The sequence below is a fragment of the Hippoglossus stenolepis genome, chromosome 16 (assembly GCF_022539355.2).
Source record: "Hippoglossus stenolepis isolate QCI-W04-F060 chromosome 16, HSTE1.2, whole genome shotgun sequence".
Taxonomy (NCBI): Eukaryota; Metazoa; Chordata; class Actinopteri; order Pleuronectiformes; family Pleuronectidae; genus Hippoglossus; species Hippoglossus stenolepis.
The window spans coordinates 6,839,179-6,866,958 of record NC_061498.1 but is presented as its reverse complement, the minus strand read 5'-3'; the positions used below and the strand labels follow the sequence as shown (position 1 = coordinate 6,866,958).

The 27,780-nt window shown below is 43.5% G+C and overlaps 1 protein-coding gene and 1 long non-coding RNA gene across 4 annotated transcripts in view; both read left to right on the top strand.

Annotated features, from left to right (window-relative positions):
* The first annotated feature begins 1,941 nt into the window (after positions 1–1,941).
* tob1a (transducer of ERBB2, 1a) lies at positions 1,942–5,634 on the top strand. Its single transcript, XM_035180527.2, has 2 exons — positions 1,942–2,250; positions 3,430–5,634. The coding sequence occupies exon 2, from the start codon at positions 3,643–3,645 to the stop codon at positions 4,666–4,668; it is 1,026 nt and encodes a 341-aa protein (XP_035036418.1). The 5' UTR covers positions 1,942–2,250; positions 3,430–3,642; the 3' UTR covers positions 4,669–5,634.
* A 2,999-nt stretch (positions 5,635–8,633) lies between these two features.
* Positions 8,634–27,780, top strand: part of LOC118123624 — a 28,465-nt gene continuing 9,318 nt past the window's right edge. The window contains exons 1-2 of one of the 3 annotated variants that reach the window (XR_004698607.2): positions 17,043–18,081; positions 18,520–18,542. This is a non-coding gene — a long non-coding RNA (uncharacterized LOC118123624). Of the gene's footprint in view, positions 8,783–17,042; positions 18,082–18,519; positions 18,543–27,780 lie in introns of those variants that run through there. The other 2 variants (XR_007034898.1, XR_004698606.2) reach the window with 2 other exon arrangements.

Sequence of the window (27,780 nt, the reverse complement as noted above, 5' to 3'; positions counted from 1 at the left end):
GAGCGTCTATAGGGCTGTGGTCCTGGAGGACACAGTCAGCTTGCACTGAGCTGTTTACAGGGAAAACAGCCCACGAGGCCTCGCCAGGACTGTGGAAGTGGCTCTGTTGTTGGCAGCCAGCTGGCTCCCCCCCCCCACTCCCACTTTCAGTCTGAGACGTCAAAACATTTAATCTCTCCTCTACCCTGCCCCTCGCCTGGATGTGCCGTCTTTCCCATGTACATTCGATCCCCAGTGCGTTTTCCGTGGGAGCCCTTTCGCACACATTTTACAGCTCACAAGCGAGCACATGACTGCGCCTGGCAAGCCTTTAAGTGCATGAAGAATGTCTGGAGGTCCACGCTGTCAGCGGATATATACCCACAGCAACAGGCCTGCTTTCCCATACAAGACCACCTGCTGTGAGGACAAAAATAAGGCTCCACACTGATGGATGCAAAACACTGTGGCATTAAGCATCCCCATCTATTTTTTTAAAGTCCTATCTTTAGACTTTATGATTAGTTCTTTTTCTTATATGGATTTGCTTTAATCTACTTTTTTAAAAACGTTTTCTTAAGCCTTCCTGTCACCACCGCCAAGGAAGTTATGTTTTCGTCTGCGCTTGTTTGAGTGTCAGTCAGCAGGATTAGAGAAAAACTACTGGACTGGGTATCGTGAAACTGGGAGGAAGGGTGCAGTTCTGGTGAGGAAAGAACCCATTAGGTTTTGGTGCGGATCCTTTAACATCGCGAGATCTGTTGTTGATTTATCAGAGAATAGTTCATGGATCTTGTTGGAAAAATACAAATGTTGGGCCTTGGCTATCTGTCTATCTGTCTGTCTGTCTGTCTGTCTGTCTGTCTGTCTGTCTGTCTGTCTATCTATCTATCTATCTATCTATATATCTACCCCCCCTCTCTCTCGCTCCATCTCATATATAGTATTATAATTAAGATAACACTCACTTTATTCTCTCTTACATTAAACTACAACATTAATAATGGGACAGCTGCTGCTTTTTCATACAATATACATAGTGCTGAACCTTTTCTTTCCATATCCTCACACACGCACCCCCCCCCCAACACACATGTAAAGTTGCACTGACATTGTGCAGCGGTGACTTCACATCATGCACACACACACATACATACATTTATACCTCGGTGTGTTTCCTTGCACTTTAAATTTGGCAACAGCGTGCGTTCAGCCGAGCGATGACGTGCGCGGCCTGCATCAGCACCTTGGATACGGACCCACCACTCACCGCAGGGCTCCTGCCCCGCTCTGGACCAATCAGCGCCCGTGTTGTCCGCACAGCATTCCGCACCACCCACACGGCTGCCAGCTGTATTGTTCCGCTGTGGGGAATCTCCTGTTTGTGCGTCCACCTAAAACCACAACACGTTTTTTATAATATACTCAACACCCTGCATGTTACACACGAATAATACACATTTGATATAAGTGTGGCTGTAATGGATGAAGTGCGTTATTGATCTTAGTGTCGGTAATATGGTGCATACTTTAAAATGTGCTTAAATGCTTGTGTTAGAGCAGCTGATATGTTCCTGGATAATAAGGTTTAGTCAGTAAAACACATACAATTCAACATAACAACACGGTGCAGGATTATTAAAAAGTTTATTTCAACACAACTCAAACCGGAACATATTTATAAATAAATAATCTCCGTCTGAACATTCATTATTTCTGCTGTCAGCACAGACCTAAGTTATCTGTGACGTCAGCGCTCATCACAGCCGTCCCTCCCCCTGGTTCTCAGAATCACATGTGTCTGATGGACGGCGCTCCTCGGCCAATCAGAGGGCGGCGTCGAGGGCGGGACTCGCGCTTCGGGACCAATCGCGGTCGCTCGTATTGTTTTGACCTCCGGGACCGCATCACCGCCCACCTCGTGCCCACGGCGGAGGGAGGCTATAAATACAGGCAGCGCCGCGCGTGGAGTGGGACGAAGTTGCAAAACTCCCGAGTAGGAGGGAGCCGCTGCGCGAGCCTGCACACCGAGGAAGAGGAGCGAGGAAGAGCGACGCCAAATAACCTTAAAATAAGAAAAGAATTAAAAAAAAGAAAACAGCAACCGAAGCAAACCGTCAATCCTCCGAAATCTACACGTACTGGAATACTCTTTTTCTATTGTTGATAATATCCTCTATGTGAAGAAAGTATTTATACTTAGCTTTTTTTTCTATTTGCACTCACTAACGGTACTTCAGAACTACTGAGAATCCTTATTTTTTACAAAAAGTGAGTATCCTCTTGTGTTCGTTGTGTTTTAATGTGTTTACTGTGGTTCTGTTCACACTAAGCTGATTTGCTGCGTCAGATAGGGAGGGGTGTGTGTGTGAGAGAGCGTGCACACTGGCGCGTGCACGTGTGATAAAAGTGTATAGTTTTACACCTTTTTTAAAAAATATTATTTTTCAAAAAACACTCTTCCCATCGGACTCGAACCTGTGCTGCTGAATTTACAACGTGTCCCTCCACCGTGTTGCACCTTTTTTTTTTTCTGACAGGAAGCAACATTGCTGCTTATTTTAATTAAACGAATTAAGACCAGTAGCCATGTCACAACTGTGATGAATCTGCTACAGGCGACTGTTTCCAGGAGGGAGGAGATGGACGTTGCGGTTATTGTTCCTGTGCAGCTCGAATAGAAATTTAAAACATCCACATTCACGTATTCAAAGAGTCTGAATCCTCTCCTTCAGCTCCGATTCTTTAACAGTCTGTGTCTTTGAATGTCACCGTGCAGTTTGCCATATTTCATTTCAGTATTTCCTCCTCGTCTGTGCAAGAATACCAAACATATGGGTGTTGCCATATTCCTTATTTCGACATTGCTTTTTTAATGTAGCAAGGGATCTGACTAATGTGCTGCTGTGTAACCAGCCCCAGATTGTCAGCAGTGATCTCCTCCCCAAATTATTTCCAGCACAGAAAAGCACTCCCTCAGTTTGTCTTTCCTTAATTAAATGCAACAACCTCACATTAGTTTTCCTGCTGTATCGGTGCTCACCAGTGTTGTTATGTAACAGGATTCCAGAGTCCGGGTGTGAGGTGGATGTGCCTCCTTACTTTTTGACAGATAAACAACATGTGCACAGCCCAGTGACAGACGAGGAAGAAGGTTGATCTTTTATTATTTGGTCAACAGCTGCGTGTTTATTTCTTGTCCGAGGTTTGCTGTGAGTCTGTCTGTTGTGTGAGGGCTTATGATATGTGAGCTCACAGCAGTCAAAATGGCAACGATCACTGGAACTCCAAACAGACACCTAATAATGAAAGGCTTAAAGTGTTCAAAAGATTAGATGATCTGTAGGGATCTGTTGTGGAGATTTAAAATGTGCATCTACTTGTGAAGTTATGTTAAACTCTCGAAGCAAATGATTAAACGTTTTTTCTTTTCTCTCCCAATTGTTGCAGGAAAAAAATAATATCTCACCCCGTGGAAGGACACCACTTCTACAAAACCAGCACTTTTGCTTTTAAACCTGTTTTGTCCCGGTTGCTTTTTGCCATCCTGCCACGGAGAGCATCTGTGTTGCCAACCACGGATAAACAAAGCAGAACCAGTGGACACACTCAAGGTCAGACACACCTGTTCTTCACACACCCGGTAAACTTCAGCAGTTAGCTATGCAGCTTGAAATCCAAGTAGCTCTCAACTTCATCATCTCGTACCTGTACAACAAACTGCCAAGGCGACGGGTCAACATTTTCGGCGAGGAGCTGGAGCGCCAGCTGAAGCAGAAATACGAGGGACACTGGTACCCTGACAAGCCATACAAGGGCTCAGGATTCAGATGCATTCACGTGGGGGAGAAGGTGGACCCTGTGGTGGAGAAGGCAGCCAAAGAGAGCGGACTGGACATCGAAGATGTCCGCAACAACCTGCCCCAGGACCTCAGCGTGTGGATTGACCCCTTTGAGGTGTCCTATCAGATCGGGGAGAAAGGGCCCGTCAAAGTCTTGTACGTTGATGACAGCAACGAAAGTGGAGCTAGTAGCGGGGGACTTGATCTGGACAAGGAAATCAAGAACAGTTTCAATCCCGATGCACAGGTCTTCATGCCCATCAACGAGCCTGTGAATGGAACCTCCCCGGGCTCCAGCTCGCCCTCTCCCCCTTTCGGCCACTCGGCAGCAGTCAGCCCCACATTTATGCCCCGCTCCACGCAGCCCTTAACCTTCACAACAGCCACCTTCGCCGCCACCAAGTTTGGCTCCACTAAGATGAAGAGCAGCGGACGCAACAACAACAACAACGGCGGCAGCAGTACAGCGAACAAAGTGGCACGCACCTCTCCCACCAATCTGGGCCTGAATGTGAACAGTCTCCTGAAACAGAAAGCCATCTCCACCTCCATGCACTCTCTGTACGGGTTGGGCCTCGGAGCACAGCAGCAGCATCAGAAGCCCTCGGCCCTGTCGCCCAATGCCAAGGAGTTTGTGTTCCCCAGCCTGCAGGGCCAGGGCAGCCAGAGCGCTCTGTTTCCCGGGGACAGCTCGCTCAGCCTCAGCCCGTTGCAGTACAGCAATGCCTTTGACATGTTTGCGGCCTACGGTGGCCTTAACGACAAGTCCCTCATGGATGGCTTGAATTTCAGCTTGAACAACATGCAGTATTCTAACCAGCAATTCCAGCCAGTTATGGCCAACTAGTACACGTAAAGGTACTACCTAAGCTACTACTTCACACAGAAACGACCAGAGATAATGTGAGGGGAGGAAACAAAACAAAAATGCACATTTAAAAAAAGAAAAGTCTAAAAAAGTGTAAACAAGAACAGAATGTCATGGATAAAAGGAAAAAGTGACTTGTCAACTGTAAGATCTGTGTTACGAGTCTATAAGAGCTTGAGCCCGAGGGTGAATTACTTTGCCCCCTTGAGTTATACTTTATTTTTTATTTTGTTTTCCTTAAACGATGAAGCTTGTAGTACAAGATGTCCAAGCTTGGTTACCTAAACTTCAACATGCATCATTGTCATTTCTTTTGCCAACCAAGCACAAAATATTTTTTTTATGTGACTGTTTTAAGATATTAAAAAAAGACAAAAAATATAAACACACACCACAAGTCATGGCCTCTTTCAGTATTTAAACATAACTGGACGCTGCCAGTTTTTCAAGGAATTGGCATAAATAAGTGGGATTTCCTGGTCTTTTTTCTAATTGTATAATTTAATTTAGTACAGAGTTTGTAAAATATCAGAGTATCTATTGTTTCTACGACATGGTATTGCATTTATATCTTTTTACTACTCCAGTGATCTGTGATGGCTGCAGCAACTTTATGTTTTCTTTTTTTATTGAAATTATAAAATGAATCATCTTTAAAAAAAAAACATTGACTATTCTAAAGATTGTGTACAGAATATTCCGTAGTGGTGGGATTTAAGAATATTTGCTTTTTTTGGAAAAAAAAACATAAGAGTTGTATTTTCTGTTAAGAGTTTAAAGAATTTTGCTATATTATGGACAAAATGTAATCGTATATTAATTTTGTACCTACATTGTGCAATACTTGATAAAACAAACGGTATAACAAAGTATTCTGAGTCAGTGTCTTACATGTTAAGAGGGACTGATAGTTTATTAAGTTTGTATTAAAACGCTTGAAAATAATTATGCTTCTCCAGTTTGTCATTGGTTGTTGTGGTTTAAGTGATTGCGAAAGGTCTTAAGGGACATTATATCAGAGTATTTAAGGGTTTTCTAACATGTCAGGGCAAATCCCCTGAAGTCAGGAGAATCAGGTTTTCTCTAAATACACCCACATCCATTATTAATCACCTGTTTGGCTTCATTGAGATATCTTTAGCACAGAGTCCTACACATTACTTTCTTATGTTAATAAGTCTTATGCAGAACTAAAGCCGCGACACATTTAATATCCTCCACCAGTAACCTAGATACATTTGTTCACAGGCGTCACCATGAGCCCGCAGCAACACTTGTTCATGCCGTGCAGCCTGCGTTGGTTAACAGTTGCCCTTGGGCCAAGTGTCATTACACATATGGATACAGGGAGTGTGACAGTGTCAGATGCATGACTCGACTGCTCTGCTATCACATACAGTTCAGAGGCACACAGGACAAGACACACGGGCAGAAAGCTTGTACTGCAGGCAGAAGCATTTATAGAAAACTCCTGTTTGATGAAAACACAGATCTGGTTCTGTACCAGTAAAATGCCATCTTGTTCAGGGGAGTGTGAAAAAACAAAAATTGCTTTTTAGTAACTTTCCCTGCATCACCAGCCCATGACAATGTGTGAGTGACAGGTTAGGCAGACACCTGCTCCGATGAAAAACAGAATGCCGAAGTGCTTGTAAGCAATATACTGAATCCCTCCCAGCTCCAGGGTGCAGTTCCTCTGACCTCTGACCTCTCGAGAGGAGACCAGAATAGAAATCTTCCCTGCAGGGAGTCAGCAGAGTCATAATTAACTGTAGTAATAAAACAGATCACGCAGTAGTGGAAAACAGTGTTGGAACATGTTCTGGAGTGTGTAACTGAATGCCAAGCTGGCCACTTACATTTCACCCAGTGTCCTCAAGGATATGGCCTGTTAATGGATAACTATGCAGGGTAGAAGGAGATCCACACATGTAGATAATAAGAGAGAGCTGTAATGCACTGGGGTGGGAAAGTAAAAGAAAGTTAGCTGAGCTGAACTGGTTCAAACTGTGAAGCTAAGTCTGAATCTGATTCATTAAAATAAGCTCTTTCTAAAAGCATTCATTCAAAACTTGACACACACTATTAGCCATTTACATTGTTGCGTAATAATGATGTAATGATTAATACTAATAATTAGCTTGATAGCAAAGTTGAAAATCCAGATAGGGTTTGTGGTAGCAGACATAACTGTTCAGTCGTAGTTTTTGAAAGTATGAATTTAGCAAAAATGTCACTCTGCTGCATGAGAGTAAAATGCATTTTTTGGACGCCCAGCGTCTGAACTTCCAGTGCTGAAGTTCAGACCTGTGTTGTGTTACTGATGAGAGGCTGTTGGACTGTGTCGTGCCAGAGCCGGTTGACTGAAATCACCCTGACCCTGCTGGCATATCATGTTCCCACTGGGGCTGGCTCATCATCGCCTGTCTGTCTGCGTGTCCCCTGATACACTCTGCGCTCGATGGGCTGTGTAAAGTTCAGTGCGTTTCCGAGGGGTTTATCTCAGCTGCTGTCACCGTCCGTGTGTGTTACAGAGTCTGGTGGTGGGGGGCGTGTTTTGTTTATCTTGGTCTGTGGCACAGCGCGTGTGCATGTATGATCACCCAGGTGGATGTTTGTGCGGAACAGATGATGGGTTGTGATTTCATTTTCTTCTTTAGTGTGAATGTGAATATTTGTTTTTGCGTTATACGTCAGCCCTGTGAAAGACTGCTGACCTGTCATGGCTGTAACCCTCAGCTAATTCAGCCCCACACACTGTTTACATCACAACTCGGTACTAGACTATCCAAGATGGTGTTAGAGGCAGAAGAGCAGCTGCAGGTTTTGTTGCTCTGCACAGGCTGAGAATCAATACAACATATCGGTGAAATCCTTTGTCGTTAATTCATTTAAATTTGAATTTTATCTGAATGTATGTTGTCATCACCAATTTGCTTTGAAGTAAGTTCAAGGCAAAATGACCCTTACCTACAATACATGTGAATCACTAAAGCTGGGGTTGGTAATCCTAGAAGAGCTAGCAAGAGCCCAATACACTTTGAAAACAAGCAACCGATACATCCCATCCCTTCCTATTTGCCCACATAAACGCACATTGCCTGACAACAGTTATAAGCCGACTTCTCTGTGACTGGCGCGCTAACTTCTGGCTATCGTCTCTGCTTCAGCGGCGTGCGTCTCTGCGGCTTGTAGAGGTGCAGGCGGGCAAGTTGGTTAGTGACAGACAGGTACGTCAGTGGATGAAATGATTGTGTTTATTACAGTCCTGCAAGGGCCAGATGGCTATCGGTATGTGAAGATGTATTCAACAAATAAGATATAAAAGGGTTTAAGAAACAACCTACCCACTCTACCTTTAAGAATACAATTTTCATTTTAAAATATAAAATGTTATAACATAATATATATTCCTCTACTTCCCAAACACGCAAACATCCCAAGGTGTGAGTGGAGGGCAGATAGTGATAAAAATAGAGTGTGTGAAAGTGTGATGTGGAGGATGCCATTAAAATACAGCACTGAGAATACCTAAGTAAGTAGTAAACTGAGAGTGGGATCTGCAAAGTAGATACAAAGAGAGAGGGAATGGGGTAAGCGTGCAGTTATGTGAGGGCCGAGAGAGAGTGAAACACTGCCAGTGCCATTATTGGTACTAATCCGGTGCCAAGCACACCCCTTGGCCCACCCCACCCCGGTACCCCCTTCGCCTGTCATCAAAACAGGTGGTGTTCAGCTCAGCTTGTGGTCCTCGCCAGCCGCCAAGGCCGTATGGTAATGTTGCCTTCCTCAGCAAAAAAAAATAAAAATACAGTTAATGGCTTTTCAGTCCCTTGCCTTCCTTCCACCCCTCACCCCCATCTATTTCTGGAAGCATGCTGGCGCTGATTGAGCAATGATAAGCCGGGGGACTGTGCTTTGCTCTGAACATTGCTTCACTACACCTCATGTGTATCTCACGGTGGAAAGCAGCGGATCTCGACCCAGCGTGGAAGAATCTACACGCCTTTCCGATGCCTTGAGGATTTTAGAGGAGTTCAACAAGTACGACAGATCCGACTCCTTTAGCGGCTCGCCTCTAGCGCACATTAAGGTGAACGGTAACATTTGTTGACTGGACTCGCAGTCGAGGCTTAAGTGACTGTCGAGGGTATTGACACAGTTGCTTTCAACAGTTGCTCACACCCATTTGGAACACACGAGCTGTTGCTGGTAGGCAGACGAAAAGCAGTTCACATTTATTAAAATATATTCTTGTGCTCCGTTAATACACCCTGTAGCTGTAGCTCTAGACTGGCGGTACAGTGCTGTGCCCATTATAAACCTGGCTGTTTGGATTGGACTGTTTTCTTGGCCTTTGATAATGCTCCAGAGTGCACTTATTCCTTGTCCTTAGTGAGTCCTCCTCGAACAGTTCTGCAATATACTGTCACTTTTTATTGTGTATGTGCCGGGATGTTGTGTGCAGAGCTTTTTAACAGTCTATGGCGCAAAGTGAAGTGAGATAACTTTGTGTTTATCAAACAGGGTTTATCTGCAGTGAAGATCTTGTCTTTCATAAAATGAAACTGAATTTGCCTTAATGCTGTTCACACGTGTAAGTTTGAATGATTTATTTAACCGGTGTTATTTCAGTTACCGACACAATCTTCAGACCCATGAAGTTTACAACTTTTCTAAATTGCCAATCAGGAAGTGATTCTCTGAAAGTTGTTGCCATGACGGGGATCAGCGCCTGTTCTCTCAGTTCAATATGGTGAAATCAAATTGATAAAATTATCTAAATAATCTGGTGATGATCTTGACCCAAAGTTTGACCAGTTGTCGACCACTGCTGTCGTTGATCAGAGGACATAGAAGACAACAAGTTCAACTCTGTCCGAAGACACACACACACACACACACACACACACACACACACACACACACACACACACACACACACACACACACACACACACACACGCATACTGACCTCTATAAAGCGCTGGTCGGCTTTTTATTAATATTGAACATGTGTCAAAACGCTGCACTGCACTTATAATAGACTTGAAAGTGTAAATAAACGGTTTGCGAGAAATGCGATCCACAGACATTTGTGGAATTGGTAGGTAGACATAGTATTGTGGATCAGGATTTGATACATTGCATGCCTGGGGATCCTTGTTACAACTCCTCCCTTCTTGTGTACACACTTCCACACACACTGTGAACTACATTCCGAATTTCCGATGAATTGTGGGAGTTGTCCGGTTTGCTTTTTACACTGATATCCTCAGCAGACACTCGCGCGCCCAGCCCTTTAAACGGCAGCTGCTCTTATCTGCAGAGGGAACCCAAAAGCAAACACATGGGTCCCGGGCCTCCCCTCCCTCCCCACGCCTCTCGGGCGCTTCAGTTTCCAGGGCAGTCTATCACACCACTCTCTAACCTTTGCCTGCCACACAGAAAATATTCAAAGTTTAATCCTTGCCAGGGAGTGATCAACAATGGCTGCGCTGTTATTGGTTATCTTGGTCGGCTTTCTAGGTCCACGTGTTCTGCCTTATCAGGGGGAATAACGATTTATCTCACGTCTGATATGCTTTTGTTTTGTCGGGGATTTAGTTCTGATCACGTCTCTTCGCTGCTGCATGATTTGAAAAGATAGTCAAGGTCAAAGTTCTATTACCACAAGTCACATTTCTAAATGTGCTGCATTTAGAGATAAGAATGAAATTAGCAGCAGTGGTTTATCTTTAGGAACAAACAGCATCCCAAAATTACTCTTCATTTGTCTCGGGGTAAGGGACATATTTGTTACATTTAAACCATGCATGATTCTCTGATGATACACACACACACACACACACACACTTTCCTCTGTAGTTGTGAGGACTTGGGCTTCTTTCAATAGTGTCCAAGCGACATGAATCAGACTCATCTTGTCGAGTGGAGATTAATCTGTGCTGTGCAATCTGCAGATCTGTGGCATTGGTAGTGATGGTGGGGAGTAAATTGGGGAAGGTTTGGAGGTGGTGGGGGTGGACACCTGCTATTCATCACTTTCCTAGTTGTGTGTTCAAGTGATAAAGAAAGTGAGGAAGGGCACTATAGCAACAAGGGAATCTTCTGGTGTCTCTGAGAGTATTCATGCCAAGAAGAGGCTGATTTGTTAGAAGAAGAGTGAGGAGAGGTGCGGGGGCATGCTAGGAAAGACCAGAGAGGAAAACCATGCACACACAAATTACTGCAAACACATTTATCCGTGCACACAAACAGAAAATGATGCACGCTCTAAATTTAGAAGAATAAAACAATGCTATCTAAAAAGCAGTAGAGAGGCCATAGTACTCCTTGGAGCACATATTAAAATTAAAGTAACTAGTTAATCCATATTATCTTTAGCCTACATGTCTCTGTTACCAAGAAAAATAAATAGCTATTGCTTTCTAAACACATTTTCTGTCTACTTAGATTCAGGCTGGATTTACCTGACTTATACCTCAGAACACTTTCATGAATAACATTTACACATATTAAAGAAAAAACCCTGGTGATGAATGGCCACGCAGCATCCGACTTGTACCTTCAAGTCATGAGTCGCACACTTTGTTCCCATACTTTGTGTGTGCAGGAATAAAATATTTTGTCCACAGCGTTCATGAATTCTCCAGCTCTAAAAGTAAAGCCCCCGTCTGTTTAAAATACGAGGAGTTGGGATTGTTGGCAAATACAGCTCGGGCTCATGAGGATCAACGGGACAGGAAGTGAAAACATGCAGCGAAAAATACATTTCTGTATCATTTACTGGCTGCAGGGAAGTTAACACATTTCTATGTCAGTGTTGTGCTGCAAAAGAGAAGCAAAGTAAGAAACTGGGGGAAATGGTGCATGTGATTGCAAGTAATAACTCGAGAATTTAGCATCTTCTCAAGAGGAGTGTTTTCGCTTGACAGCAGCTGAGAGCTGAGGTTAGCGGGCCTCTCCGGTCTGAGAGAACCTGTTCTGACATCGCCAGGAAATGTCTCCACAGCTGGAACAGCGCTGACTGACTCAGGACTCTGGAATTCCAACCATCCCACTAATAAGGCTGCATAGGGCACTCACGTGCAGAGGCCTGAACACACACTCCCCCACTTTCACTCCCTCTGACATTACTGCTTTAAATATAAGGTAAAACAAGTCTGTGAGGCATCTTCACCACAGACCTGATCTGCAGCCACTCACTCGAAGCAATTACCGACTTCTTTCGAGAATGTCTTACTTATCCACGGTGTTAGAGAAAGTTATTGCTTCTCATCCGAGTGCCAAAAATCCTTTTTGATAACTCCTGTCTGGCTTCAGAGCTTTACATGATACTGAGACAGCCTTGCTTAACAAATGACCGACTCCTTCCTGCAGATAACAGCTCTGATCTCATTCTGACAGACTCTGATGCAGTTGACCACTCTCTCCTGTTCCAGCATCTCTAAACCTGGGTTGATCTAAAAGTGTCTGCTCTTAGTCTGTAACTACTGCATCTGTCAAATAGAACTTTCTCAATTGTTGCTATAGAAACTCCCAATCTTCAGTTCCCCCTTTTGGTCGTGGAGTCCCTCAAGGGTCAATCCTCGGTCTGTTCCTGTTTTTCATTGACATGCTGCCTCCAGCTCAGATCGTCAGTAAACATAATGTAAAGTTTCAGCAGTAATGTGTTCTTTAACTGTCTTCAACGAAATGTAGCACACTAACTCAATTTACAAAATGCTTTTCTGATTTAAACTGAGCTTTCAAAACCTCTGCAAACTTAATGATGACAAAACAGAAATTCTCCTGTTTCCCCACAACAAATTCTTTCAGTCAGATAAACAGTAAGCTGGGAGCCCAATTAAAAATATTTTAAGCCAGTTGCGGGAATCTGGGCTTTGTTTCGTTGACCCAACAAAGACACTTATTTAATCCTGCTTTTATCAATTTAGGTTAATTTCACTTGAGGACTGGGTTGCTAAGTTGTCATAGCCTGTTGGGTTGGGTGTGCGCCTCTATGCAAATGAAACTGCTCTTATTTACATGCATTTACACGACACGTTATTTGCATTGGTAAATTTCAAAACGTCTTCAATAAGCAGCTTAACCTCCGTGTCTGGTTAATTTACATTTCAGTTTTCCCTGAGAGCGTTTGCTTCCCACAGCTCTGACGTGCGCTCAAACACATTAACCTTAAAGTGCAATGCAGTGAGATCAGTGGTTATCACAGCTATCTGAAGCGGCTGACATCATATATCCTAAGAAGGTAAATGTGCTAAATATGTTTGAATGTTTGAGTGAAATGGAATAAGTCCAAACACAATATGCCTGATAGTTTTGTTTCCATTGGACTCCAAAAAATGTGCTCTTCAGTGCCTGCAGCTGTTCTCAAAGTTCACCACCACTGTCAAGCAGATGTTTTGGCCGCCCTCCACTGGAAAAAAGAATCTGCCGTCCTTTCTCTTTCTTTGAAAACTGAGACACTGTTGTCCCTCAGTTGTCTTCCTTTGCGTCAGACACAGTGATGATGGAATGAACAGACTTAGGTCTGCGAGTCAGGTGGAAATATGCATCTGCTTTTCACACATTTGACTGTACCTCAGCCTCCCCCAGTGTCCTCACAGTGGTATGGCCCAGTTTGTGCAGTGATCTGGGGAATGTAGCACACACCTGTCAGCCAGGAGCCCTGCGTGCAGAGCCTTGATGTAGCCAGACTTGGTGGATATGATAGAGATTCCTCTGTATAACAATCTCTTATTTTTTCCTCTCCATCATTAATAATGTATTTAGAGGTTTTAGGTAGAACAATACTGAGAAAGTCATTCATGAAGTGACTTTCAAGAGGAAAAGTTGACTGTGTGAAGATTATTTATAACTTTAAATGCTTTTAGGGGTCATTTGCAATCCTGTTATATAGTTTATACACTTATTGTATTGAGGATCAGTCACAATGATATCATCTCTTATGTTCTGGGATCACTTTTCAAGATGAAACATCATCTCTTTCCAGTAATCAAATGCATGTGGACGCACACCGATGAGGACAAGTTACATAAGTCAGGACAGGTCAAGTTACATGGTGCACTATAAAAATACCTGGGTTACAAATAACCCAGCAGCTTTTAGTGTGTAAACATATTTTTAAAAATATACTAGAAGACAGCCTCTTCAATTACCTCAAACATATTTTTAGTTTCTGCCTTTCTTCACAGTCCTTGAATCAGTCCCCTAAAGACATTAAATTGATTGAATTGTGTGAGACGTGCTCGCTTATGAAACTACCTTAAACCATCATTTGCCACATGCAAAAATATCATATAACACAAATAAATAGAGAGAATGAGTCATAGGAGGCTGTTGACCTGCTGTTATATCAATTATGGGCAGAGGCCGCATCCCAAAAAATGTCTGAATCAATCTGGTTTCTGGTAATTCATGTGCTCTCGGCAGTGATATGAGAACTAGTGCATTAGTGCATTATCAATCACATGTTACATAAACACACACGTAGCTTGAATTATCATGATAACGTCTTTGTTGCTGCTGCATGGATCAATTTGGGGAAACAAAAAAAGCAACCGTCAGATACATGTACTGTGTTACACTCAGTCGATGGCATTGTGCTGCCGGCTCTCTATCTCACACACACAACGCGCACACACACACACACACACACACACACACACACACATCCCCACTTCCACCAATCATTATGATCCGATCAACATAATACTCTCAAAGAAATGGCAGCACTGTGACCAAAAAAAAGGCTCAGTGACACATTACATTACAGAGCAATAGTTGATTCGGATGCATAATACATCTACAGCCTAATACTGTGTACTCTGTGTGAATGAGTGGTCTGTTTGTGGTCATATGTTTCAGTATTACAGGTTGTCCTTTTGGGCCAGTGCGGCTTTGTGCACTTTATCATATGTCGCTAAATACCAGATTATTGCCTGAGTTTCCCATAGAAAGCCTGTTAAACTTCAGACATTACAACACACACTGCCTTGTATGAAGACAAGTATTGTTGTCCTTTATACCTGCGCTGTTTTATATCAATTTAATCAATGATTTTTACACTCACCCCTGGCATGGAATGAATTGTGGATTACATAGAAAATAAGAATTAATTTCCAGATAGTATAAAACAGATTATTCATCCAGTGTATTTACTACTATATTTGTCAAGATGCTGCTAATATAATATACTGTAAATATAGGCACAATATACTATGTTATTTAATCGCACATAATGTGTAGAAGTATTGGTTGTATAGTACGTGATTGTGTTCTTTTGTGTGTATTCTTCTGTCTAATTCCCGTTGACATTGATTGGAAAGTTGACATCGAGTGTTAATATGAGAAGTTTGGTCTATATGGTTGTAAGTCTGGACATTGTTTGCACACACAGGAGATTAGGACTCAATTACCCCCATAGGTGGCTGGTACAAGCAGCTTATTACAACCCATACTTTACTTCCAGCAACTTCATGGTGATTATGAGGGGCGCAAAGGAGGAAGTCAGGTGACAAAAGCTGTGTCCCAATTCAGGGGCCACTTCCTTCTGAGGACGTGGATCTTCGCGCTCTACGAAGGACGCTGCCTTTGGGGGCTACGTGGACTGCAAAGGCCAAACCGAAATGAGACGCTCTTCATTGTCCCACCCTTACCGCTGACACCTCCCAGCAGAACTGCGGTTGGACACAATGAGAAAATGAGTTTAAGCCTGATACTTACATTTGAAATTGTAAGCATCTGATATCTTGGTCTTGTAGATTGCCAGCGCCATTATCAATTCGAAACACAGCTTGCCACTGAAGCACACTCTGGGATGAGTTGAAGCCTTCGTTGCTAGGGGATGAACGGACGCATTTGCAGGTCGCATTTTGTCGGAGCCTTTGAAATGAGACAGACTGTGACGCAATCACTCTTCAAATGCAGCCTCTGAAGAAGATGACCCCACAGCTTTAGTCTAACGCCAAAACTGCAATCTTCCCCAAACCTAGTCGGATGTTTATTATTGTTTCCGTGGCAATGAGGGTAAGGGACACCCACCAGTGATGCACCCAGTATGTCGGGGTGGAGTTAAACGTCCCAGGTGGTCCTACAGGTTGAAAAGCTTGTTGGGTAGATTAACATCTCTGATTGAGACTGAACTGTGTTTATGCTGCAGTGTTTGTTTTGTACACACAGGTGGACCCAGTGATGTCAAGCCTCTCCCACACAGAATAAAGATGCTCAAGGCTACTCCCTGTGTGTAGGCCGGCTGTGCGCGTACAAGTGCGTGTGTGGGAGGTGCTGATGGGGCCTCAGTGGGTGGTGTTGCATGAGAACGTCAGAGCTGAAGCAAGGTTAGACAAAAAAAGAAAAATTCTGTCGCTTGATATCTACAGTCCCATTCTCTGTCTCCATCTGTATCATATAGTGGAGCACACAGGGACTGCACCCAACATGAACCCATCACACACTAAACTACATGACACAATTATCATATAGTTCAATATAAAATGGTGATCAATGAGAGAGAAGAAAACTATCATAGAATAGAGAAACGTCATCATCCCTCCGTCTGAATTCCCTTTCCTCCGAATCATTTCATGTCCAATCAAATCAAATCTTCTTCAGTAGGTCAACGTCAATCTTTTGTCAGTGATGTCAGGTAATTACTGTTTATATAGGTGCAAGCAAACAGTTTGCCCCTTCAGGCCAATTGTCAGTCTTCTGTTGCCAACTATTTAGGCACGTTAACACTTGCACACAGGTGGAGAATATAACTCTGTCTACCCCAAATGACATTAACTATATTCATCATTGCAAGTAATGACCCTCAACATGTCTGCTCTCCAACCCTTTATAGGATATTTTCAGTATATGTCCAAAAGTGAGAACTAGCTGTGTCTGTGCTGATGTATGACGGTGTTACAGAGAGCTACAACCGGAGAACTTCAGGATTAATCGGAGGTCATACGGTGTCTCTGTCTCTTTTTTGCTCAATGGCTGAACGGTAAGTTTGCCTGGAAGGAAGGAGGGAAGAAAGATTGTTTTTATCTCATGGAGGATTAAATGATTAGGGGAGGGGAAAGAAGTAAAGGAAAACAAGTGCACTTATCTGATGATTTGCACTAAATCCAGGGTATGGTTCAAATTAGTTTTAAGTCAGGAGCGCTGTTGCATGGCACGGTGAGGTGGTGAAATGTTAGCGGCCTCAGCAGCTCAGCAGTAAAACCCAAACACACTCCTCCACATGATCGGGGAATGTTTGCTTGGCAGAGCCCCACAGGCGTACTCCTCCTTTACGTGGCGCAGCGGAGTTTAACAGTGGCCACATTTCAGTGCTGATTTATACTTGGTCCCTTGGTCGTGTGTCTCCCTTCCTCGGGCTGATGGCAGTCCACGGTAGGCCTATAAAACGCCAATCCCATCGTGTGATAGAGTGCCTGCTGTGCTGTCAGCCGTCGCCAAGGATCACTGGCAGTTTTGTGACTTTTCTGGCAGCCGGCAGCAGCAGCAGCGAAACGAGCAGGAGGAAATGGAAGTGGTGAAGCTGCAGAGGGGTTCAGTCAGGTCACGTCACTGAGATGTGATCTGTAGGTCCCGATTCAACAGACTCTTAAAGTGGTTCCTTTAACGTGTGCAACGATAAAAGAACAAAATTAAAACAGAAGGTATAAAAGCATAAAGGTAGAGAGTGACTGCACAGTTGTGGTCGTTAAATCTGGATAAATCATTGCGATGAATATCTTCTAATTCCAGAAATCTGTCTGGAAAGGGGAACGCATATCTCAAGAACCGCTCATCCATTGGAATAAACAGGCGAATAGTCACTTGCAGTCGGTGGGGGTGGGGCAGTGTGCCTAAAAAAGAAGTCTGCGGAGCGAAGTCTTCTTCTGCGTCCCTGACCTACAGGGACAGCAGCACTCTGCTACTGAAAATTCACCTGTAAATTTGCCAACTCTGTCTCTGGCCAGCACATCTCGGCAATAACAACCTTACTCTCCAGTTCAGGCTTCTCCGCACTGAGTCCAGCTTCCCCGAACTTTGAACACACAGGTGTGAACAGCTTTTTGTGCTGCAGCGGGGGGCGAGGCTTCACGGTTCTGCAGCTGGACTTTACTTTCACGGTTTCAGAAAGTAAAATTCTAACCAGCTTCACCTCAGGCCGAGAAAACCGCCCAATCCAAACAGGCAGGTTTGAAACAGGCACTGCACTAGTGTCTCGAAAATTCTAGATTTTTTTTAATATAAAATGTGGGTCAGGTAACAGATTTTTGCAGCCAGTGGAGTAGAATGCGAGGGTAAAAAAAATATAATATGGAACAGACGGTAATTTTCTGTGTACAGTATTGAAGCCTGAGCCAACCAAGTGGACAGTTTCCAGATTCTATGAAAGAGCAGCAGGTGAGCTGAATCCCTCCAGTATGAGACTATTTTAGTAAACAGTGTTGTTATGACTTGATGTCTATATTTGGAGACAGAAATCTAGATTTAATACACATTGGGATGCATTTGCTTTTTGTAATAAAGTTATTCTGTGTAATCTGATGTTCCCACAGCAAAGAGCTTTCTCAAGGGAGATTACGACAAAGTGTAATATCCTCGGTGCTCCAAAGAGAGATATGTTTACCTGTGATATAGCAGTTGTCTTGACATTGCTACAGAAGGGGGGAGTTAAAATAGAATAAATTTCTCTGTGTGAGCTCAGCTAGGAAAATATTGCTGCGGCTCACCAGGAGCCTTCATCAAATATGTAGCACTGAATTGTCAGACATGCAGTGTGACTCCTTCCTTTCTTTCTTTCTCTCTTTCTTATATTTCATTGAATTTCTGTGCGTGTAGATGTGTGCTTGTGAAGATTACTGGTATGTGTGGTATTTGCATGTGCATGCATCAGGGTGCACACACACTCCAGTGTACGCCTGGCACATATCTTGGCCTGTGTGTGTGTGTGTGTGTGTGCATGTGTGCGTGCATGTGTGCGTGCGTGCATTTCATTAGCAATCGGTTTGATTTAAGGCCGTTCTTGGCCGCGCTCCATGGCTACTGCAGACGTCAGCAGCAGTGAGGAGAGCAGATGGAGGGAAAGAGAGATGGAAAGTTAGAGGCAGAAAAGAGAGAATAGACTGGCGACATGATGGAGAGGTTACCAGAGACGTGGATGGATGAAGAAACGAGAGGGAGAGGGGAGGATGGAGGAAGAGGGACTGAAATAGTGAAGAGTGATAGGCAGAGCTTTGAGACGACAGAAAGAGAGAAAAAAATGCGAGTGAGAAATTACAGCTTTGCCAGAAAAAATGACTTTCATCACAGACCAAATATAGACAGAAGGCGATAAAGAAAATATGCACTACACTGATAAACAGAATTTGACCAATATTCTCGAGGATGACATTTTGGCTTATAAGCTTTGTCAATAAAAAAACTAAAATCATATTCTTTCACAGAACTCTGAAATAACCAATTAGGAGGCAAAGCATTCATTCTGTGATTGACTGTTACTGCAGATGTAGTATCATTATCATTCAATCGGAAATTATTTTTCATCATTTTAGGATCTCGTAAAAAAACTAAAAGACTATTAACCCTGTCATCTCTGTTTTATAGCCATGGTGACATGAGCTTTATGTTCTTGAATTTTAGGGAAATTAGCTTTTTTTTGCTGTCTTTGCTGAGAAGATGAATATTGCTCTACGGCAAATATGTGTCTGGAGACAGCGGCTCGTTAGCTTGGCTTAGCAGAAAGACAGCAAACAGGGAGAACAGCCAGTATAGGTCAGTACTTACATGTGTTTATGTGACACACCTCAACTTGAAAGGTATCAATCCCCTCATCTAGCTATGAGAAGCAAAATAAGCAAACCTTCATGAAGTACAGACAGGAGGCTCCGTCAGTGTCCATATACACACCAAACGTTTTCACTGGAGGGGGACTTCAAGTTTCAGTCAACAAAAAATACTAACTTTACTTCTAAATAGATGAATAAATCAATGCCGTCCATTCAAATACAAATCCTCACTTCTGAATGTACAAACCACACCCATGACCTCCATGACAGCCCGGTGCATCGTCCCCAGCGACTTCAGCCAAACAGACACACACACAGTGTTGAATCAGTGGTGTGCAGTGTATGTGTCATCACCAGGCAAACAGTCATGTGTGGGCTGACAGTTGGCAGCGCAGCGCTGTAACCCCATGTGATAGAAGACAGCAATGATCCAGCTAAGTTCCCAGCAGGATGGCAGTCGTTATTGAAGGCAATAGCTCGGGCTGTCTCAGGAGAAATTATTATCAGCAAAACCCTGCAGGGGTCTGTGCTACAGGTAGCTTATAAGAGAAAGGGAAGAGGAGATGGAAAGGAGGAGCACTGGGTTGGAAATATGTGGAGCAGATGTGCAGAACAACTGGTGTTGTAGATGCAGTGATACTAATGGTGACGATGATGGTGATAATGGTGATGTAACAGATGACAACAGTGATCATAGTGATTGTCTGGATGACTATGACTATAAGCAGTAGTCATTATGATGAGGGTAATAGCATTTTAAACAGCAGCAGTGAGGTCAGGATTGATGACCTTCGATGGACGGGGTGATTCACAGAAGAGTCGCATAAAACCGAACAGCTTCTCTCTGCCCTCTCTTCTTCACACTGTGGATGTAAATGCTGTTGTCAAGCCAGAGATGAAAATATAATGTTGTCCCAAAGCCATAAGCTCCCACTCTGCAATTGACGCGCCAGTCGTAGTCATGGTGGCTTGACAGGCACACACAACAGACATGGTAATGGTTGGGTACATTCTGTCACACACACACACACACACTCACAAAATAGAAACATATGCAGACCTACACTGAAACCACAACATAAAGATCATCATTTAGACTCCTGCCTTCCCCTCCACAGGAAACTGCAGACACTGATTATATACTATTTGTTTGTGTGTGTGTGTGTGTGTGTGTGTGTGTGTGTGTGTGTGTGTGTGTGTGTGTGTGTGTGTGTGTGTGTGTGTGTGTGTGTGTGTGTGTGTGTGTGTGTGTGTGTGTGTGTGTGTGTGAGAGAGAGAGAAATCGCGAGAGAGAGAGAGAGAAACATCAGACAAGAATTTATAGTAAATTTAACAAATAACATCACATCAAATTTTCATATCACAATAAGAAACGAAAATGGCAGCCCTGCTCACATTTCAAATACGCGTCATCACGAGCAAACTTGCAAAAGGACCTGTGTGAATGTCCACTATCGGTCCTCTGCTCTATTGTACTCAACCAAGGGTTTTATCAGAGGAAACTTCTGCTTCTGAGCAGAGGCTGAGCCTTCTGTTTATGTCCCCAATAATGATAATATCGCCCGTTCGAGATGGCTCTCCCGAGAAACATGCACCGCTCTGACGAAGGCAGAGAGCGCTCGTAAATTACGAGAATGGTGAGTCTTCCCAGAAGAGCGTCTTTATTTAATTTAGTTCTGAAAGCATGTGCAGAAAGAGATAAGCTTGGAATACAGTCAGCGTAAACACTGCTTCTATGAAATATACTAATTAGAGAAGATTGTTGACATGAAGAGTTCACATCTGCTGTTACAGTTAAAGGGTTTAATGCCGTGCAGGTGATTCACATTGATAAGACTTTTAGCATCTGAGAAGAGTTTTTTCTGACCATGGTGATCATTAGTGAAACCTAAAGCTGCCTTTACGTACGGAAAGAGATGCGTCCGATGTAACCGGCACTGCCCACATACGTCCTTTTCTGTACGGTGATATTATTGCTTTGTCGTTGGGAATTTACAGTAATCATAGATGATCAGTGATCTTGGGGAAAATGGCTACATCGCTGTGAGCTGAATCATTTAACTTGACCCTCATTGTGGCGGCGGTATGATAGAGATTCACAATAGAGTCAAATAGAGGGTGGAGAACCAGTGGGTGGAGCAAAATTGAGTTGTTCACCATTATATCAGATGATGGTTAGCCCCATTACTTCTTTTCATTCTATCTAGCTCCCAATGTTGCGTAGAAGAACAACATTTCCATTGCACCTTGTTCTCACACTGTTAAAAAAACAATGTGAATTTAGCTCGGGTGTGATAAATACCCGTCTACTGTACTGCAGCACTGTGATTTGACCTGGGAATGAAAAGTAATTGTACCCTTTCCCACTGAAGTCAAAAGCCACATTTTAGTGTGTGTTAGTGGGGTTTTTTTTCCAGCGTGAAAGGGGCTTATGTGAGGCTTCCTGATAAAATGCAGATCTATTTGTTGTAATGAAGTTTCAGGGACTCAAGCCCTCACCCATTGATTTAAGTCAATATGGAGTCTGAGAGTTGGACCCGAGAATATCAATCTTGATTATAGATGTGACTGTGGCCAAGTGGCAAAGGTACTCGACTCTTAATCTCCTGTGGTTGTACTTCTTTGGCTTCGGGCCGACAGACAGGTTGGTCCTTTTTTTGCAGTTTTGGGCTGCAATGCCTTTTCCATCACTGCAGCGAGTAAAATACAGGAACTTCCATGGCTGATATGTGAAATTGACCTATATAAATTGAAAACATGGGAAATATTAGCATTAGCTTTACACTAACAGGGCCGATTTTACCTATAAAGACAATAAAACCTGTTGAATGTTTCTTTCCATTTGGAAATAATAATTGGAAAAATTGGGGACGTTTAAAAATGTTTAACCAGTTGTGTAACTTCCCATGAACCACAATAAATTGGTTTTACATTTGGTTTTGGGGCTTTAGAGGTTCTGGTTGGCAGATTTGGTTACCTACCTGTGTATAGGGCCAGACTACCTGTTTCCCACCATTCACAGTCTTTATGCTAAGCTACGTTTAGCCAAGTGGCTGTTTGCTTCTGCCATGTATTTTATATCAATCTTCTCATTTCGCTCTCTCCCAGAGAACTTGTCCTTTAATCTGTGTACAGCCGATTGTGAATAGCTGAGTTTGTCTAAGTTGTGATTCTTTTGTTTATACTCTATAACTATTTTAATCCTTTTCTTTTTTTTACTCTTTACTCCCAGTCCAGTTAAACTGCATTCATCCCTCTCATCTTTATCCACCCCTGTAGGAGTTTGGTCGTAAAGTGTGAAACCATTTGAAAAGCCACAACTTTGGTTTCCCGATGTGGCTTCTCGCTGGCGTTCAGCCCTTCCTCTCTTGCACTCTTTTTCCTCTCCCTTTACCCCTCACCCCTCCTCCTTCCCACTAACACTGTGTTTGTCCATACGGGACGACTGAAATAGATAGTGCACCAGCCAAGCTGTACTAAGAGGACATCTGATGCAGTGTGCTAAGAATAAGGACATGAGTCAACAGTGCTGTTCCTAATTTGAGGGGACAAGCTCCTGTCAGAGACATTTCACTGAGGGAAGAGAGAAAAGTTAGTCAAGTACCTGCGTGCCACTTACTTTTTTGTTTTCCAAACGTATACTGTACATTTGGTCTGTGAGCTTATGATATTGTATGTAATGTCAGATCATTTTATGGTTTTATGACCCTGAAGCCTAAATACAGATTTCCATTTGTTCAGTTTGTTTGCTTCTGGCATGAAAACAACTTTCATGCCCACAGGACTTTTGAAGTGTTTCAGGAATCCCCAAAAAAGCAAGGACACACCTGCCTTCAGTCTGTGTATCATGAGATTTCACCCGACCCCCTCTTTCCACAGCGAGATGGTTCTACTCCTGGTCTTCCAGAAAACAACCTCTCTGTCAGGAGCAGATTTTACAAGGCATTGCACAACCTTCTCCCAAAAAAAAAGCAGGTCAAGCTCATCTGAGACCGTCCACAAAATCCCCAAAGACACACTGGAGCCCCGCCACGCCCACCTTCTCACTCCCGCAGCTCCGGTCTCCTTTCACATCCACTGATCAGCAGAGACTAAAGATAGAAACACGCAAATCAACAGCAATCGTATTGTTGGAGAGGGTGAAACACTGGGTGGAGGTGTAAAAGGCGACAGGACTGTTATTTTCTAAGACATGGTGGCCAAAGGTGGACACACAGGAATGTACAATCACACAACCACCCACAGACACACAGACATATAAACATTTTCCCTCGTACACCACGTTTCTCTTGTCCTTCAGGCCTGTCCCTCTCTTTTTCACACACATATTCTCTCTTGCCGTGTGTGTCCACTCTCACTTTCCTTCTCTCCTTCTCTCCTCTGTGGTTTGGATCAGTTCTGGTTTGAGGCCTGAGAGAAATCCAAGAGAATAAATGTGAGCAGACAGCGTCTCCTCAGAGGTTGAATGTGGGCTGTTGGACACAATCAGCCTTATGCAAACACGCTCACACAGACACTCGCACACCGGGAGGATGTGAAAACACACATGATCCCTGCATGTGCATGTGAAAGTCGACACGTGTTTGCATGTTTTCCTTTCTCTGCTGGGAGTCTGCTCTCATGCACGATCTCACTGTCACTTTCCCGTATGTCCACCATAGATGCGGCTGCTACAGTAAACTCCCCTCTCCAAGATTTTCTTTATCATCACATTATGACATGTGCGAGACATGTGCCAAGTATGTAATTTCATTCATATATTAACCCAAACTACTATTACAACTACTACTACTACTACAGTTTTCTCCCAAGCTGCAGGAGGTTTGGAGTTTTATATTTTACGACAGCTATGTTAATGTACTCCAGCACACAAATAACCAGTGGTGCAGGTTTACTGTCGCCTACAGTTGTTTGGCGACAGCAGAATAACATTTAACCGACAATGTTAGCTTTTGTCCATCTGTATATAAAGAGTATATAAATCAAAAGTGAAGCCAAAGCGTCTTGATCGCCCCATGGTGGTTGGCTGCAGTACATGTCATTAACCCCATCTCATCTATGTTAGTGGATGGGACATGGGCCAAACTAAAAAGTCAAAATAATTTTCAATTTAGTTGTCACTTTAAGTAGTTCTTGTTATAGTAGTTCTATTTTTGGGGGGAAATTTGATTTTAGTTACTCATTTGATGCTATAAATGGGGGGGGGTCTTCATTGATAGCTGAAACTGACTCGCCTTTGGTCTGACGTGTATCTGTTGGACTCAAACAGCGGCTCAATCCTGAACTGCTTCTGTGCAGACTCTGGTTCCAAATGGCGCCTTCGGTGTTAGATGGCTGAGTTTGTATCCGGGATATTTTGGCTTCATTTCTGAATAGTGGGATAAAAGTGGAGACGCGTCGTCCATCTTTTAATACCGTCCGTGACCCTGACAGTTTCCACTTCAGTCTGCATTTTAGCACATTTTCCACATTCAATTATAGACATGAACGAACATAGAAAACTGGGACTGAAAGACTAAATCTAACACAATGTCATTTTTCAGTGGCTTACACCTCTACACTGGAAAAAGGATGATGCTTAAGTCAGTTAGAATATTATTGCCTGTTCCATTCAGAGTTTCGACTCAGGAGCAGCATAACTGAGCATTTGAGATAAATTAAGACTTTTTTTTATGAATAGTGAGTCAATGTGAAGCCACCTTAGTGGAGTCCAAGTCTAAAAATATAGAAAGGTCCACTTTATCCTTAATTTCCCCTAAACAACCTAGTTTCTCGTGGGAGTGTAGTTAGAGACTCGGTAACATCTGCACCTGCTGCCGCATCAATCTTTTCACCAGCTACACCCATCAGATTTTGGGAACACGTATTTCTCCAGCTCCCCCCCCGCTCGCCCAGTATTGCGCCATGTGTTTTGAGCTTCTCTCTCTCTCTCTCTCTCTCTCTCTCTCTCTCTCTCAAATGACATGCTGTGCCAAGTGTTAGTGATTCAGCTGACTCACAGGCAGTGGGTGTTGCCAACTACCACCCTCCTCCCTTCATACACACACACACACACACACACACACACACACACACACACACACACACACACACACACACACACACACACACACACACACACACTGAAGTGCAAAGGTAGAATACAGAACTATAAGAGAACAGGATCGGAAGATGAATTCTTCTATTGACTCCATATAATCTCCTATTCTAGACCAGTAAACACTTTGAAACAAGTTAAAGAATTTATATAAGTATAATATCTAATATAACTCAGGCACTCGCCCGAATAGTCCTTTCTCTTCTCTCTGCGTCTGTTTGTCTTTACTGAAACTGTCTTCTGGCAGAAGTGGCTACAAATTAATAATTTGCTCCCCGGAGAGCACCGGTACTGAGTCACTCCTCCAATTATAATGGGTAGAGAGTAAACACAGCAGCAGATAAAGGTAGCAGGGAGCTCTCCTGGGGTAAACCACCACCCTCTGTTCACACAAAGACACACGTATACATGACATATCACACAACAACCCGCAGCTGCACTCATTCTGCATTACAGAGACCCACTTGTGCCACTGAGAAACAGGTTCAACTCACAGGGTTTGTTTTTTTGAACCTTCTTCATCGAGGCTGTTTTATTTGGCATCCTTTTTTATTTATGTTTGCAGTGAAGGTGATGTGCTTTTAGTTGACTATAGTTATTTCTCAGACTATTTGTGTGTAAATAGTTGTTATAATGGTTAAAGTAAATGTATAATACGTAGTCCTATGATGAGTACGTACCAAGGGAAATGAATGGTGTGCTTGCTGTGTTTAGCTAAACCCTTGCATCAAGTTCAGATCACGCCATGGGAGTCATGGTCGCAAGGCCTCATTAGCTCCCAGGGACAAGGTTGTCACCCTAACAACACACGCGCCCACACACGTAGACAGTTGCACACAGTGCATGTGACCTGACACGTGTGCTTGTGTGTGTGCAAAAAGAATAAAGGTGAACATTAATCATCTTCATTGTGCAGGTGCAGCCATTTAGTGTGAGGTGACCCAAGGTTATCTATGTGTCCTGCTGTGGTAGACCCGGCTGCAGCATCACACCTTGATACACACACACACACACACACACACACACACACACACACACACACACACACACACACACACACACACACACACACACACACACACACACACTGACTTTGTCCCTTTGTAAAAGCAAATTGGTTTTCATTGGATTCACAAGGCCCATGTGCCAGTCCAACAGTTTATGAATCTCATTTTATTTTCTGAGGTTTTGTTTATTTCATCCTTAATTTATAACCAATGGCAGGAAATGACAGAGACGTGTAGTTTGATGGAAAGTGGAATTTACTTTTATTCTCTTTTTGTGCAGATAAAACCGCAAATTGCAAACTCTGGGCACTTAACTACACAGCTCGGGCAAGACGGACTCAGACAACCCACAAACTGGAGCTAACCATCAAACCTATACCATCCCTAAACTTCACCAGCCCTGATCCACCCCGCCCCCCTGCCCAGAACGCCCACCCCACCCTCTCGGGTTTATAATCAGAGTTGCCGAGCTAAGCAGAGTGAAAGCACAGGAAAGACAGTGGGGGCCAGTGCTCAGCCCCCATTCAGCGCAGTCGGAGGGCCGGTCCGGGCCCCGAAAGCTCAGATTACATCCCACATAATGAGAGGCCTGGCTCAGCAGGCTCTACCTCTGTTTCTCTCTCTCCCTCACACACACACACACACAGACAGATCCACTGGGGCATTATTGCTGAAGTCCTGTTCTGCTCTGTTCCTCTCTCTGGTTACTACACTGACAATTGCCAGCACAGCTGCTTTGCATGTCAGTGTTTGACCAAGGGAGATAGACACAGACCTGGTGTGGTTGTCTTTTTGACAGTGTGGGACTCTGGTACTTAGAGTGAAGGTCATGTCCGCCCCAGAGTGGATGGATTGAAAACACATCTTTTGTTTTTAGCTTTTGCCCTCGACCCACAACCAGCCGGCATTTTCCACCGGCAAAGAACAAAGAACAAAGCTTTTTCAAAAAACGCTTTGCAGTGAAAGTGCAGGTAGCCATTGTGTCACCAAACCAAAAGATAAACCAAGAGGAATCCCTGATCTGCATGATTGCGATGTTACGTCAAAACAGTCGACTGCTCCGTACTAATGATGGCACTGAAGCACCATGTCGGTATTTGCCACAGGAACTGGAAAGGTTCTGGTGAATTGAGCCCTGCTTGACACGTAAAAAACTGAAAATGTAAAATGATATACAACTTACAATGAAAGTTGCATGCTCTAAATATTG